The following is a 17,475-nucleotide window of genomic DNA, read 5'->3' on the forward strand; positions in this document are numbered from 1 at the left end:
GCAACACAACACCTCAATCGCTCAATCGGAGATATTCTTGTCTAACTTACATCCCTGCTCTGGCATCAAAACATGGAAAGTTACTGGACTGTGACAGCTGGTCTAAGGTAAGAGCTCATGTCAATCAACTATCGTGGGAGCGGCCTCTGTGGGTGTGACGCCACACTGACAGGCATCTGAGAACGGCTCGATTTGAAAAAGGGGATATTATTTTTACAGATTAATTAAAAAAAAATGCATGGATTTTTATCATTATAGGGTAGATTTGTACATACACTGCCAACATTTTATTATTTCATAATGCTTTTATTGTATCACATTTTTTACAAATTCCAAAGCAGGAAAAGATGTTTGGAGTTAAAAGAGAAATGTGCACAATGTTTCTCAGCAGGCAAATAGAATACTGTTAAACACAATGTTCACAGGAACGTAAGAGGGGTTCCCAATTTCCCATCTCCTAGGTATTTTTTAAGAAATTCGCGTACTTCCGCACTGAACAGATTTGTATGGTAATCTCTGGTGTGTGAATCAGCCTTAGGCTTCCGGGTGTTCTGGCACAGGTCCTTCACTCCCCAGCTGACGATGCCAACCTGTCCAAGATCATTCACATATTATTAAAACAAGCATCTCTCAAATTAGACACGAACAACAACAATTTCGTTTTCTGAAAAGTGATTCATGTTATTTGAAATGGCTCAGTGTGCTGAGAAATGATTAAAAACTGACCTGGACTAGTCGATTACCAGGAACCACAAAAGTGGCCCCTCCAGAGTCACCTGGTGGCAACATGCACAACATTAAGAGTTTAAATCTTGTAGAAAATTCAGTTTATTAAGGATAAGGATACTAAAGATATGACATTTTATGATTCTAATATCATTATATATGGTAGTTTACTGCCAAATATAAAAATCCAAGTTACCTTTGCAGGCAATATCATCTACAGTAGGTTCAATACCACCGCTGCAGAGAAAATTATCTGTAACGATAGCTTTAGCATTTGTCGCAGTAATTCCTTCAGCTTTTTTGGCATCTTCAACACAAGCATCCCGCTGTAGAAAAGGGACATATCAGTTTTAGACAAAAGAAATTCATAACTGCTGAGCAAAGCATGCTTTTAATTAGGCTATTTGTTAGTTAATTACTCTTTTAGGTTTTATTATTCAAAAAAATCAAACCCTGTAAAAACATTGTGACACCAAAAATATAAAGAGAACAAGATCATGTCCACTACACAGCATATCATTACCCATTGTCCCTGCTTGATTGTGATTAGTTTCTGCTCAATGTTGTTTCCAACGACAGACATGAAAGAAGCTTTCACTGTGTCTGAACTCATTAGCTCTTCCTCTGTAAAAACACAGTTAAATGTAAATAAAATAGATGTGTATTTTAACAATGTTTATCAAGATGTAAATAATATACATATTTTGTACTGCCACTCATTAAGGTAATGGCAACATTTTATCTTGCAAGTCTGACTTTTTTCTAGCAATTGCAAGTTTACACCTTGCAATTCTGACTTTTTTCTCAGAAATTGCGTGATATAAACTTGCAGTTATGACTTTGACCCCTTAGAACTGGATGTCTCGCAATTGCAAGTTTACATCTCACAATTGTAAGATTAAAAAGTTAGAATCTTGACACAAAAAAGTCAGAACTGTAAGAAAAAAGTCAGACTTGCGAGACATAAAAAAAGTTTTTATCTCACAATTCTGACTTTATAACTCGCAATTACAAATTTATATCTCACAATTTTGAGATAAAGTCAGGATTGTGAGAAAAAAGTCAGACTTGTGAAATAAAAAATGTTTTTATCTCACAATTCTGACTTTATAACTTGCAGTTACAAATTTATATCTCACAATTCTCTGATGAAATCAGAATTGTGAGGGAAGGGGAAAAGTCAGAATTGCGTGATATAAAGATTTTTATCTCGCAATTCTGACTTTAGAACTTGCAATTCTAAGTTTATATCTTGCAATTCAGAGAAAAAAGTCAGCATGCATTTCTTTCTGACTTTTTTAAATTGCAAATGCTTGTTTACATCCCACTATTCTGACTTTATAACTCACAATTGCGAGTTTATATCTCACAATTCTGAGGGGAAAAGTCAGCATTGCGAGAAAAAGTAAGAATTGCGAGGTATAAAGAGTTTTTATCTCACATTCTGACTTAATTTTTCAGAATTGCAAGTTTATATCTCACAATTCTAAGGAAAAAAGTCAGCACTGCAAGTTTGTACTACGCAAATCCGAGAATAAAAATCACTTTTAACATAATGTAAAGTCACAATAAGATCACTATTTTCCAGAGACCTGTGCATTTTAACCTCCAAACTGTTTCAACTGACTAAATCTCACAAATGTTGTCAGATGAAATAACAATATTAAGAGAATAGATATTCATCAAAAGTTCTGAGATCAGATTTTGTGCTGGTCCATGGTCAAAAGAAGAAATAATGGGTGGGTCATCTTACCCCATCTTACATGTATACTTGTAATTAATACACATGCAATATTTCTGACAGACACATCTGTTTGTAACTCACGATGTTTTCTGCATGTTCCTTCTCTATCTGAAAGTTTCAGAGCTCCACTTGTTTCCTTGGTGCAGGGGATGCAGATCGGCCTGTAGAGATACACATGATATGCATTAATTCATTAATCTACTTTTTAGTAGCGTAAAATGATGCTCGTCACGTTGATGAGCTGCGTTCATCACCGAAGATCAGGTCCCATAATTACAGGATCCACCAGCTGAATAAGAGCCACATCAAATTCATAATATTCAGGTATTCCCAAATCCTTTTTCAATTTAACATCATATCGAGGATGAGGTATGTAGTCTTTCACTTTTATTCCTAAGAAGAGAAAAGGAAACACCACTGATGAGATTTAAACCATTATACATCTGTAAAAAGAACTATATTCTAAATCACACAAAATGACCTTTACCTTTTACTTCCAAATCAACAGTTATCCTTTCAGGCGTGTCATCAGGCCTGAAGCAGTGAGCCGCTGTCAAGATAAAGTTTGAGGTGACTAATGACCCCACACAATATGAAATTTTTCCATTGCTTCGCTGCAAAATCAACAGAGAAAAAACTAATTCAACAAGTTGAAATATTTAACACTAAACAATGTTCAAAGAACTAGTGTGGTGATGCTAAGCCATTTATTTGTCAACTTCTTAACAAGAAATAAGATATAGAGATACCCACAGTCACACTGATCTTTGCCAACCAGGGGTATTGACGGCGTTTGGGGGATTCATTACCTTCGTAATCTTGGTAAAGCCCACATAATGCTACACTGGAGCCCTCATCTGCTCAAGGGTAGGCAAGAGGCACAGGAGAAACTTATATTAAAGATATTGACTTTGAAAAGATGTGGAAGACAATCATTATCTTTCTGTATTTTATTTATAATATATATATATATATATATGTGTGTATGTATATATATTGTTATTTATAATGTTTCTATCTAGCCTGAACCAAGTAAATGTCTCTAAATGTAAAATAAACATACCAATCATTTCGTCAAATGTCTCCTGCAATTCATCCATGGTCTTAAGCTTGAAGAAAAACTTTTCATTTGGCCTGTCAGTCTTGAAATCATTCATGTCCCCAGCATTTACATCATCCCCCATCCCAAACACATACATGTCTGCACAAAAAGGTATCACCAATAATTAAAAAAAAAAAAAACATTGAGTTATTAAAAATTTGCTTGATGTTCTTCCTCACCAAGGTTTTCCTGCTCCTCTGAAGGACTATTTTGTTGAACAAGATATTTGATCTGGTCCACAAATGGCTTTGGATTACCACCCATGTTGGCCTGACCTAAAAAGTGAATAATAAAAGTGATCATTTTAATATTTTTTTAACATAAAGAACAAAAAGCACTTGAACAGATTCAGTGCTAACTGCCAATTCCAAATCAATATTGAAATAAACACTGGTATCAACAATACCATCAGTGAACATGATGACGACATGTTGGGTCTGCTTGAATTCCTCTTTATTCCTCTCATTCTCTATTTGCATACTTTCTAAAATGCTTCTATAGGCCAAGGCGATATTAGTTCCTGTTCGATCACCTTTACCTGTTAGTCGCAAAAACATTGGGATATTAAAATATGTCCTTAACCACACTGACCACAATGAACAAACACATTTCCATTTTTGCAGATCTAAGCAAAATACTTACTGTTATATTCAAATTCTTTCAGTCTTTTAAGAATATTTGACAGATTGCTTTCTTGCCCACTCTTGAAGTCCCTCATGGAGACTATCCATGAAACGTCTGTGGCAAAAACCAGGATCTCATAGTTTGGGGAGACCTCATAATAACTGATCTGTTGGTAATAAACATAGGGTCAAATTTTCATTAGACTGACAAAGTTTCATTTGGAATATAAAACATTACATTAAGAGAAGTGTAGAAAACAAAAAATGGGATCAGTCAATTTTAAGGGTGTGATTAGCTGTGTTTCCATCCACCTATTTTTGTGCGCATTTTGGAATATCCATCCACGCTTCAGAAATGTGAGCGACGCTGCTGGTACAAACATAACATGAGCTCCGGTGACCGCGTCGGAGTCCTTACGCGCCGCAGATGCGTGCAGCGTACATAGTCTAAGCATTAATATCAGGGAAAGCCCCTTATACCTGAGAGCAGCTGCGTATGAAGTGTTTCTTGGAGTTTATTGTACACTGAAGAATGATCATATGATTTTTACATATGCCATGTGACCTGTAAATGCGAAAAAGACGTTTCCATTGCAGTTTTGCGAAATATTTCTTTTTCGAATTGCCTGAAAAAAACACCTCAAGCGAGCGTAAAAACTTAGCTTAGCGATATATGTAAGTTTTGCGAAATTGACCAGTTTCCATTATGCGTATTTTCAATTCGCAATTTCAATTTGCGCAATAATGGAAACGCTCCTAGTTTTACCGAATAAATTCCTCCATGCGCATTAAAAAAGTCATGTGTCTTTTCCAAAAAGGTGATTTTGGAAGCTCATTGGAAGAACATATAGTTTCTTATTTATTTGGTTTTTATTCCCCCTCAAATAAATGTCTTGCATTTTGTCAAATGTCAAATCAAAATTTTGAAAACTTGAGAAAGCACATGTTAATATACTCACAAAATGAATATATTACAAGCTGACAAAATGATCTGCGGTAGCGGAAAAATCCGCCGAAAAAGGGACACTACATAATACGGTATTAGATTTTCCTCATGTCTCTGTCCCTCCGCTGTGTGTATTCATTCACAGGCTGCAGCGCACGCACACACGCCCACACACACACACTCCTCCCCTTAGCCCTCGGTAAACATCCAATCACCGTCCGTATGCAAATGAGTCAAGACAGGCTAACGTAGTGTTGTGTCGGATTTCAGCGCGGTCACGGAGTGGAAAGACTTTGAAGAAGCTGCAGCGTTTTTTTTAAAAAAAAAAAAAAAAAAAAATATAAAAAATATATATATATATATATATATATATATATACAGTAGTCAACGTTTGAAGTGGATCAAAACCTTTCATTAAATTTGTCCTAAAACCAAAAAGAATACCTGTTCTTGTCTTAGGACAACTTTGATGAACTTTTTTTGATCCACTTCAAGTGTTGACTACTGTATATATATATATATATATATATATATATATATATATATATATATATATATATATATATATATAAATTAATGAATAAAAAAAACATAATATGATCTGTTCTATAGCCCATCTGCTTTTACTTAGTTTTTTTTTTTATTATTCATAAGACAACCTTTCAGTTTTGTAAATATTCTAGTAATAGTGTTAAGTCTTACTTTAGGTTAAACGTTTTTGAGAATTAGACCACCCAGCTAAAATAAATGTTATGTCCTTGATTGATAAAATCTGGATTAAGGATATTTTATTTTATTTTGTTTTATTTATTTAATTTTTATTTTTCAGTTTCCCCCCTGAGGGATTGCCACCTTATTGTGGTCAGGGGGTTTGCGTGCCTCAGTGACCTTAAGAGCTATACCAGCAGGAGCTTAGTCTTCAAGTGGGACACCCAAATTGGACAGGTCTGAAGGTAGAGGCCTGACAAAGTGCAATCCACTTCTCCAGGCTTTGGACACAGCTAACAACACAATTCAGCAAGGAAAATACTGTTACTATAAGCACAGGGAAAAAAACAGTGCTCGAACATGATGTGTACACATGATGCCCCCTTCACATTTCTGACTGCCCCCCCATATGTGCCTGTCTAGAACCGGCCCTGGTTACCGGTATTATCAGTGTTGTCACACGTCGATTAACCGGTGGGAAAATTTCCTCGCACCGTCACATATTCATATATTCATATGAAAATGATTATTTTCAGTGGCTTCTGCTAGTTTTCTTAGTGATATGCAAGTTTATCAGAAAGTGACGATTTTGTCCTCTTTGTCTCGTTGGATGGAAACGGTGCTTTATGATGTTTTATGCCATATTCCAGTTTTGCGCAGAAGTTAAATTCGCATCTTTGGATGGAAACGTAGCTATTGTGTTATCAACATACTTGTCATATACCTTTTCTATAAGTGTTTTGATGACATCTTTTGCTTTTTCAAAGTCCTCTTCGTCAATACTGTCAGATACATCCAGAGCAATGTAGATATCGAGTTTTCCCCCTTTACCCACTCGTATTTTCTTTCCGTACTGATCTGAAGAAACAGGGAACGGAGGTTTTATACAAAAAAAGGTAGTTAACAAAACCTAGATGCTGTCTTACAGAGGAAGAAGGCTGTACGAGTTGCACAAAACTACCTGTTCCTTCGTATTGTTGAGAAACCCCTAGATTTGCCTTTAGGGAACTGCTGAAACCCTCTGATGCTTCCTCTGGGGTGTCGTACGTGAAATCAGCTGTATTTACACAACAACAATATTAGCAAAGCTAAATATGTACTTTAAGTGCATTGTAGCCTTCTTCGAACAAAGACGATGTAATGTTTACCGTAACATTCTGGCTCTGTTCCTGTCCACTGGCCGTTTTCCCGACAGATTCGCTCTTTGGAACCAATCAGAGTCAATTTACTGTCACAGCGGTATGTGACTGTGTCGTCTATATTGAAGATGTTGCCATCTCTCGTAGAGCCAGGGGGAATCCCGGGATCAGGACAGCGATCAGCTGTTTGAAAAAAGAGGAGCAGAAAATAAGTGCTAATAGTTTGTTTAATCAGGAAATTTACGTTTCATTGCACTAGAGAGACTTCCCACTCACAGTTTCTTCCACAGACTGGTGTGCCTCCACTCCATTTCCCATTCGCCTGGCAAACACGAGTCCCCGAGCCACGGAAATCGTACCCAGAATAACATGTGTAGTGGGTTGTGTCGTTCACAAAATATTGCCTCTGATATGGAGAAACCTCTCCATTTCCAAAACTTCGAGGGTTAGGACAGGTGATTTCTGAGATGAAAGATTTTTAGTGTGAGTGTGAGTGTGTTTATGAGAATAGCCTTGAAATCTCAGATGGAAAATGTGTTGTTTTCAGTCATGAATAATTGTAAAATTGTGTTTGTCTGATAATGTTTTGCTTACTCTTGCACTCTGGGAGTTTTTTTTTCGGCAACGGGCTCCATCTTCCCCTGACACATTGACGAATTCTAACGGTTGGGTAATAGCCTTCTGAACAGCTGTATCTTACAATGCTCCCATCTTTTGAGAAAGAGTAACTCCCTTCGCTAATACTGAGATTCTCATCAGGACACAACATAGAGGATGGAGCACCTACAAGAAATGTAAGAGAAAAAAATGGTTTTGCAAGAGTATAAAGAACACAAAACGTTAGGCGTGCTGTGGAAGAACCATTTTGGGTTTCCAAAAGAACCTTTCAGTATACACTTAAAAGAACGAATATTTCTTAGTGTGAAGAACATTTTTATCCACTATAAAGAGCCATATGTATTTTCATAGACATTAAACGTTCTTTATGCAACCATCAATGACATTAAATGTATAGGTAGGAATTCTGGGCTGCAAACATTTTTTTTATGGGTAAAATACAAATGAATGTTATTTCATAAAGTTATATCATTTGCGCTTCTTAAGCTCAAATCACACACAATGCTCCAGCTAATGTACAAATTAATAATGTACAACAAACAAGCTGAATAAATAACCTTTCCATTGATATATGATTTGTTAGGACAGGATCTATTTGAAAATCTGGAATCTGAGGATGCAAAAAATATTGAGAAAATCACCAAATTAAGTTTTTGCAATGCATATTACTAATCAAAAATTAAGTTTTAAAATATTTATGGTACGAAATTTACAAAATATCTTAATGGAACATGATCTTAATATCCTAATGATTTTTGGCATAAAAAAGAAAAATTAATCATTTTGACCCATACAATGTATTTTTGGATTTACAAATATCTTAAGACTTAAGAGGTTTTGTGGTCCAGGGTTACATCTAAAGTGTGTAAACATCACAATAAGTTGTTCACAAATTAATATTAAACTATTGCTCTGGTCTACAGGTTACAAATGTGAAATACTGCTATTGTAAAATGAAATTAATTAACAATTTAATGCATATCATAATGCATATTTAAATTTCCCTCAAATCAGCAAAACACAACTTTCTATTTATATTTCTGATTCAAGCCAAGTCCAGAAGACATACCGGTTATGAGAGGACACAGTATTGCGAGCAGGAATAGATTCAGCCATGGTTCACGCTCCATGATGCTCTTGTCAGGTTCTCACAGCAAATGAAACATCAACCTGGGAAGGCCACATATTTATAGAGCAAGGTAAACAAGAGGAAGTGGGTATAGATGTGTGCTAATCTGTCAAATGCTTTGTCAAGGTAAAACTCACTTGATTTTCTTCATGCATAGACTTTTAAAATGATTCATCTTTGAAAATCTGGTTCTGAGATATTCTTTATTTTTCCTTAAACACCAGAAGCAGGATGGGCCACTGGGTGTTGGCTGAAATTTAGTAGCGTGCTGTAGGGAAATTGCATTTATAGGCCAATAGGTCAACTAATACGAGTGTTGCAATATTCTTTAGCCCAAATGTCCATACTTCTCCTTTTAATGTTTCTATTAAAGTAGAAGAATCATTATTTCATTGGAAAAGATAAAATAAGACTTAAAAGAGGATTTAAAAGGAGAATGCAGATGGTGTTCAACATACATTTAATGACAATGAATGAAATGAGGTAAAGGAAAGGGGAAGGAAAAAAATTAGAAAAATGAAAGAATAAAAGAAATGGCCTTTGAGGTGTTTGACAAAATGATCATGCATCAGGATCTACACTGTTACTATCACTTTTATCAGACAAAAGGTCAACATTTAATAAAAGAAAACTGTCATAATCTGACCTAATATTAATACGCATGTTGCAGTGTTAAAATTGTTAAATTGTTATGCAGTTCTTTTCTGTTGCTGCCAGAAATATACTGCAGTGTTTGATTCAGTTTTTTGTATTTGTTGCATTGAGAAATAAATGGTGCCACCCCCACTATGCAACCACTATGATGAAACTTTGTTGCAATCATAAACAATTTGCGGAAAATTGAAGCATCCGCCAAAAAAGCAGTTTCTGTTTCTAAATTTGTGACATATTTGTGATATTTATGAGAATAAAATTGAATGGGAACCGTTTTGTTCTTATTCTTCTCATATAATCCTACAACATTTTATGTTTTAACCCTTTAACTGCACTGTCCCCTCTGTGGGACGCCTCAGTTTACTTCACCATATTACAAATATATCCTAATCTAATCATGACAAACTATATATTGTTGGTATATCAAGATTCCTAAATAGATATTTTAACTTTTTTTGTGTTACAAATTATGTAGGAAAAGTAATAGATTAATTTATGACAAGAGTGCACCTCAAAAATCTACATCATAACAGTTCTGATCTTTGTCACAAAAGACTTTCTTCGTTGCCTTTTTCCCTATCATGCAATAGAAATCTTAAGAAATTATATATCAACTGAAAACTTAAAATCTCAAAATTCATCCTTTGAAAACCATTTTAAAATCAGACAATGTATTACCATGGAAACTGTACATCAAAGTCATATTATAAACTGTTTTCGTTCATGAATTATAAAAAATTAACTTTGGATAGTGCATTTTCATGTCTATGTTCAAGATAGGGAGTGACAGTTAAAGGGTTAACAAATTATTTAATTCATCCTGCATATACTTTTTGTCATTTTTTTTGTGTGCATGGTTTTAATATGTTCATTGTTTTCACTTAGATGCACAACTTTCACAGAATCATATGTTGGCTGGCTAGCTAAATGTGTCTATGAGACAAGACTGTCTAAAATTAATATTTTTTACTACCAAAAATGTGTCCCATTAAATCTATTATAGGGATATTTCACCCAAAAATGAAAATTCTGTCATCAATTCCTCACCCTCATGTCGTTCCAAAATAGTAAGACCTTTGAAGTTACGAGAATACTTTTTGTGCGCAAAGAAAACAATAATAATAACTTTACTGCATTGTGGTACTTTTGGTAAGGGTGGAGAAGAGAAGAAATTGCTGAATAAAGTTATTTTTTTTGTGTTCCTTCAACCATGGTAGTACCCTTGGTGTCTATCCAGGGTCAGAAAGCTTTCAGATTTCCTCAAAAATATCTTAATTTGTGTTTTGGAGATGAACAAAGGTCTTACGGGTTCGGAACGACATGAGGGTGTGATGTGATGACAATGAGTAATTAATGACAGAATTTAAATTTCTGGGTGAACTATCCCTTTAAATTTAACTAGTTATTTTAAATATGTGGAGAAAGGGCTTCCCTTGCTGAGTGGTTTTCTTCCTTATCTTCTATAATTATATTTCACAGTAACAATCGGCTTGCTTACTGGATAGAAACTTACTTTACGGGAACTCCAGACAAAGCAAGACAATCAAGTTTCATCAAGACTATTTGCATTCAGTACAGTTTCACATGTTTGCTCAGCAGAAAATTGCACAGAACGACTTATGTATTTTGGAACCTCCAGCCTAACAAGTGTGTTCGAAATACATGTTAACATGACAATGGATCTTGTCTGATCAATGCCACAGGTGTCATTTTTCATGTATGATGTAATCTTTATATTCTTTCCATTACAATTCAGCCCTAAAACAGCAGGTTTATTTACATACTGTATGACTTGCTAGTATTATTCTCAAGACAGATGGAAATAAAATGTAAAAATAAAACTGAAATAATGAAACTCCTCTGCCTACCAGTGGTTGGATATACAGTACAGATAGTCCTGCACCAACATAGACATAACATTGTAAAACATGCAGTAAAACATGAAAGACTGTTGATAATAAACTGGATAACAAAGACCAGCTATTTGGAATAAAATAATTTTCATTGTCATGCATCAAACAGCTGCAGTGCAATAAATGTGAATTTATCATCAGAAAACAATGCAGTGTCCTTCACTCGCCCAGCTTATGACACCAACTTATCAAAGATTTTACAGATATCAGAAAATTTCCTACTTCTCAGATTCTCTCTTTAATTTTGTTTTGTTGTTATATGTGACCCATCACACATGAGATTTTAGAGCAACATTATTAATACGGTTTTCAAAGGGAAATGAAACTCTCACCTGAATCACTCGACCTTTTTTATTCACATAAGTGGCCCCACCTGATTCACCTGTTACAAAATGGCATACAGACACTGTATAAAGAGCTGTATCAATTATTTCAGATCTCTAGTGATTAAAATGTTATCAACACAATGTACACGCAGCACCCCATATTGACAGAAAAACACAGAATTGTTGACATTTTTGCAGATTTATTAAAAAAGAAAAACTGAAATATCACATGGTCCTAAGTATTCAGACCCTTTGCTCAGTATTTAGCACAAGCACCCTTTTGATCTAATACAGCCATGAGTCTTTTTGGGAAAGATGCAACAAGTTTTTCACACCTGGATTTGGGGATCCTCTGCCATTCCTCCTTGCAGATCCTCTCCTGTTCTGTCAGGTTGGATGGTAAACGTTGATGGACAGCCGTTTTTAGGTCTCTCCAGAGATGCTCAATTGGGTTTAAGTCAGGGCTCTGGCTGGGCCATTCAAGAACAGTCACGGAGTTGTTGTGAAGCCACTCCTTCGTTATTTTAGCTGTGTGCTTAGGGTCATTGTCTTGTTGGAAGGTAAACCTTCGGCCCAGTCTGAGGTCCTGAGCACTCTGGAGAAGGTTTTCGTCCAGGATATCCCTGTACTTAGCCGCAGTCATCTTTCGCTTGATTGCAACCAGTCGTCCTGTCCCAGCAGCTGAAAAACACCCCCACAGCATGATGCTGCCACCACCATGCTTCACTGTTGGGACTGTATTGGACAGGTGATGAGCAGTGCCTGGTTTTCTCCACACATACCGCTTAGAATTAAGGCCAAAAAGTTCATCTTGGTCTCATCAGACTAGAGATTCTTATTTCTCACCATCTTGGAGTCCTTCAGGTGTTTTTTTAGCAAACTCCATGCGGGCTTTCATGTGTCTTGCACTGAGGAGAGGCTTCCGTCGGGCCACTCTGCCATAAAGCCCCGACTGGTGGAGGGCTGCAGTGATGGTTGACTTTCTACAATTTTCTCCCATCTCCCGACTGCATCTCTGGAGCTCAGCCACAGTGATCTTTGGGTTCTTCTTTACCTCTCTCACCAAGGCTCTTCTCCCCCGATAGCTCAGTTTGGGTGGACGGCCAGCTCTAGGAAGGGTTCTGGTCGTCTCAAACATCTTCCATTTAAGGATTATGGAGGCCACTGTGCTCTTAGGAACCTTAAGTGCAGCAGAAATTTTTTTGTAACCTTGGCCAGATCTGTGGCTTGCCACAATTCTGTCTCTGAGCTCTTCAGGCAGTTCCTTTGACCTCATGATTCTCATTTGCTCTGACATGCACTGTGAGCTGTAAGGTTTTATATAGACAGGTGTGTTTCCTAATCAAGTCCAATCAGTATAATCAAACACAGCTGGACTCAAATGAAGGTGTAGAACCATCTCAAGGATGATCAGAAGAAATGGACAGCACCTGAGTTAAATATATGAGTGTCACAGCAAAGGATCTGAATACTTAGGAGCATGTGATATTTCAGTTTTTCTTTTTTAATAAATCTGCAAAAATGTCAAAAATTCTGTGTTTTCCTGTCAATATGGGGTGCTGTGTGTACATTAATGAGGAAAAAAAAGAACTTAAATGATTTTATCAAATGGCTGCAATATAACAAAGAGTGAAAAATTAATTTAAGGGGGTCTGAATACTTTCCGTACCCACTGTACATTCTTTCCATTACAATTCAGCCCTAAAACAGCAGGTTTATTTACATACTGTATGACTTGCATGTATCATTCTCAAGACAGATGGAAATAAAATGTAAAAATAAAACTGAACTAATGAAACTTCCCTTCTTACCAGGGGTTGGATATACAGTACAGATATTCCTGCACCAACATAGACATAACATTGTAAAACATGCAGTAAAATATGAAAGACTGTTGATAATAAAGTGGATAACAAAGACCAGCTATTTGGCATAAAATTGAAAATTTACATCAGAAAACAAAGCAGTGTTTTATTAAACAGCACTCGCACAGCTTCAGTCCGCTAAAACGTTCACAAGAATGTCTCTTACATTCCTAGGTGTTCTTTAAGAAAAGAGCGTATTTTTTCACTGAAAAGATTTGAATGGTAATCTTTGGAGTCTGACACCGAAGTGAATCTACCTTTTTACTTGCAGATGTCCTTCGCTCCCCAATTTATGACACCAACCTATCAAAGATTTTACAGATATCAGAAAAGTTTCTACTTCTCAGATTCTCTCTTTAATTTTTTTCATAATATGTAACCCATCACACATGAGACTTTAGAGCCACATTATTAATGCTGTTTTCATAGGGAAATGAAAATCTCACCTGAATCACTTGACCTTTTTTATATAGATAAGTGGCTCCACACTGTAAAAAACAATTTGTTGTGTCAACTTAAAATAATTTGTAACCTGGCTGCCTTAAAATTCTATATTCAGCCAACTCTAAAAAAAGAGTTTATTTAACTTGAAATGTTAAATTATACTAAGTGACAACTTAGATATTTGAGTTGAATCAACTTAAAATATTAAGGCAGCTGGGTTACTTACCCATCTGTTAAGTTTAGCAAACACAAATATCTAAGTTGTTACTTAGTACAACTTAACATTTCAAGTTAACTAAACTTATTTTAGTTGACTGAACTTAAAATTTTAAGGCAGCAGGGTAACAAATTATTTTAAGCTGACTCAACAAATTGTGTTTTTTATTTTTTACAGTGCACCTGATTCACCTGTTACAAAATGGCATACAGACACTGTATAAAGAGCTGTATCAATTATTTCAGATCTCTAGTGATTAAAATGTTATCAACACAAGATCTAAAAGATCGATTAGAACCAAATACAAGCTGCAGACTTGATGGCGTAAATCAAACTTTGCAGGCAACATCATCTGTTTCTGGTTCAGTACCACCACTTCACTTCCCTGGCATTTGTCACGTTGATTCCTTTTGCTTTTTTTGCATCTTTAACACAAACATACTCCCACTTAAGAAACAGTACAACAAGGAGTGCTCTTAGCTTGTTTATGACTGAAATATGTTTTTTTATTCCATAAGAGATTCAAATAATGTTAATGTTAATACTGAATGCCAAAAAGATCATTGAAGCACTAGCAAATGGTTGTGCAGAAATTCACAACACTTTAAAGACCCCTTAAATCAGATGTAAAGTTTTGTTGCATTTAGCTGATTTATATTTTTGTGTAATTCTAAATGTTGGCAAACGAACATTTTACTTTATATCACTATGAAAGGATATGGCATTCAAACAGTCTGCATAATCAACATAAATTAAGCTTTTCAAACTACAGTAAGATAAGAAATAAGAAAAATCATTACATATTTTCCAAGCTTGATTGTGATGTTTCATTGTTTTTGGACTATTATCAGTATCCATGTTAGATGTGAAAGCAGCATCCACAAGCTCGTTGCTCATTAGTATTTCCTCTGTAACAAATGCATAGAGGATAAAGCAATATCACTTGTTTAGTTATTGTATAAAAGCAATATCACGTTTAAAATCATTTGATTCCTACTGCTGATATGGGACCTTATATGAGCAAGTCGGTTTTGAGATTTTTGGGGAACAATCCCTTATGGTTGCTTGTCAACAGTAGCCTAGTAAAACATTTTAAAAATATATTTGCTTTGGGAATCATTATAATTTGCTGATTTAATGCTCAAGAAACACTTCTTATTATTATCAATGTAGAAAACAGTTGTGCTGCTTCAAATGTTTAGGGTAAAATTACAAGTAAGAACAAAGTAATACATGTGTTACAGATGATTTTGCTTTCAAATGCTGTGTTACTTGAACTTTCTGCTCATCAAAGAATCCTGAAAAAATCATGTTTTCCACATTAAAGGAGAAGTCCACTTCCAGAACAACAATTTACAAATAATTGACTCTACCCCTTGTCATCCAAGATGTTCATGTCTTTCTGTTTTCATTTGTAAAGAAATTATGGTTTTTGAGGAAAGCATTTCAGGATTTTTCTTCATATAATGGATTTCATTGATGCCCCGGTTTTGAACTTCCAAAACTTAGTTTAAATGCAGCTTCAAAGGGCTCTAAACAATCCCAGCCAAGAAAGAAGGGTCTTATCTAGTGAAATGATCAGTCTTTTTTTTTTCCAGAAAAAAAGTATACTTTTTAAGCACAAAGCTCGTGTAGCACAGGCTCTGGGATGCCCGTCCGCAATGCTATGAGTCACATCTAAGTTCATCATCTGTTGGCTCCCGCCTACATTCCGCGTGACCTTTGGACGTGATTCTGTAGTATGTAGCGTCGTGGACGCGCATCCCAGAGCTAGTGCTAGAGCTAGAGCTTTTGTGCTTAAAAGTATACACATTTTTATTTTCCAAAAAAAAAATGACAGATCGTTTCACTAGATAAGACCCTTCTTCCTTGGCTGGGATCATTTAGAGCCCTTTGAAGCTGCATTTAATCTACATTTTGGAAGTTCAAAATCGGGACACCAATGAAGTCCATTATATGAAGAAAAATCCTGAAGTGTTTTCCTCAAAAACCATAATTTCTTCATGACTGAAGACAGAAAGAAATGAACATCTTGGATGACAAGGGGGTGAGTAAATTATTTGTAAATTGTTGTTCTGGAAGTGGACTTCTCCTTCAGGCAGCAAAAAAAATATATATAAATAAATAAATAAAACACTGACAATAATAAGAATTATTAATAGCAACTGAACACCAAATAATTAAGCACAAAATGAGCATATTAGAGTAATTGCTAAAAGGATCATGTGACACTAAAGACTGGAGTAAAATATTGGAGTTTAAAAGTTTTAAAAAAAAGTAAATTTTATATTGTAATAATATTTCACTGTTAGTTTTTTTTTTTTTTTTTTTTTTGTAAACAAATAAAAGGACTAGACTTCTTTCAGAAGTTATTATATATTTGCACATTTGCATTATAACTATAGTATTATTGTATAATACATACAAAACAATGAAATCAAATAAAATTACATTTCAAGCTTTATTTTGTACCCCACTCATAAAAAGTGCTGTGTATTTATTACATTGAATATGCAGTGTTGGGAAGCTTACTTTGGACATGTAATAGGTTACAGATTACAAGTTACCCTATTTAAAATTTAATAAGCAGTGTAACTATTTCAATTACTTTATTAAAGTAATGTAACTGATTCAATTTGATTACTTTTGTAAAGCAGGCAGGGTTAAACTTACAGTACTCAACACTGATTACTGTCAGACATTCAGAAACACTTGAATTAAGATTCTAAAAGGTTTTATTTTAAAGCACAGTCACTACAAAATCAGACTTAAACACCTCTTTTTACCTCGAGCTCGTTCTGAGGTTAAATACTGATTTAAAATCAAAAGATATAGCAATGATACTGTTTTTGAAATCAAATCTTTGCATAGCTATGACAGGAAACACTGGCATCTAATAATGCCCTGGAAAAAAAAAAAGAGTTCATCTTAAAAATAAAGCATATACACAAACCCAAATAGAAAATAAAAGAGTTATCAAATAAACGTGTCCTACTCTGTGTCCTAAATGCCTGAACCATTGGTGTCTCATATTTAAGAGCAGTCAATGCAATTTGGTAAAGAGATAAATTAAATCTGTGTGTGTGTGTGTGTTTGTGTGTGTGTGTACTTGGTATTTATCACGTTATGGGGACCAAATGTACCCACAAGTATATTAATACCAGTACATTTTGACCGTGTGGGGACATTTTTAGGTCCCCATGAGGAAACTGGCTTATAAATCATGCAGAATGAGTTTTTTAAGAAAATGTGTGCACAGTCTCCTGTGAGGGTTTAGGTATAGGTATAGCGTAGGTGTACGGCAATAGAAAATACGGTTTG

The 17,475-nt window shown here is 35.2% G+C and overlaps 1 protein-coding gene across 1 annotated transcript; it reads right to left on the reverse strand.

Annotated features, from left to right (window-relative positions):
• Nucleotides 1–286: 286 nt before the first annotated feature.
• Nucleotides 287–8,829, reverse strand: LOC127162231 (complement factor B). The gene is made up of 18 exons (XM_051105004.1): nt 8,676–8,829; nt 7,583–7,771; nt 7,265–7,450; nt 6,998–7,171; nt 6,811–6,906; nt 6,574–6,707; nt 4,215–4,362; nt 3,979–4,110; nt 3,752–3,847; nt 3,534–3,671; nt 3,224–3,327; nt 2,958–3,084; nt 2,725–2,863; nt 2,552–2,631; nt 1,250–1,350; nt 923–1,052; nt 727–776; nt 287–590 (listed from the first exon to the last, which is right to left on the reverse strand). Exons 1-18 carry the CDS (start codon nt 8,734–8,736, stop codon nt 420–422), a joined length of 2,256 nt encoding a protein of 751 aa, XP_050960961.1. The 5' UTR covers nt 8,737–8,829; the 3' UTR covers nt 287–419.
• Nucleotides 8,830–17,475: the final 8,646 nt, after the last annotated feature.

Source organism: Labeo rohita, unplaced genomic scaffold, assembly GCF_022985175.1.
Source record: "Labeo rohita strain BAU-BD-2019 unplaced genomic scaffold, IGBB_LRoh.1.0 scaffold_861, whole genome shotgun sequence".
Taxonomy (NCBI): domain Eukaryota; kingdom Metazoa; phylum Chordata; class Actinopteri; order Cypriniformes; family Cyprinidae; genus Labeo; species Labeo rohita.

Excerpts from the sequence above, each read along its gene's own strand:
- LOC127162231 (XM_051105004.1), bottom strand. The coding sequence starts at position 8,736 with ATGGAGCGTGAACCATGGCTGAATCTATTCCTGCTCGCAATACTGTGT. Across the intron at positions 7,451-7,582 it reads AAAACTCCCAGAGTGCAAGA|AAATCACCTGTCCTAACCCT; the intron begins GTAAGCAAAACA and ends CTTTCATCTCAG. Across the intron at positions 6,907-6,997 it reads AACAGAGCCAGAATGTTACG|CTGATTTCACGTACGACACC; the intron begins GTAAACATTACA and ends GTGTAAATACAG.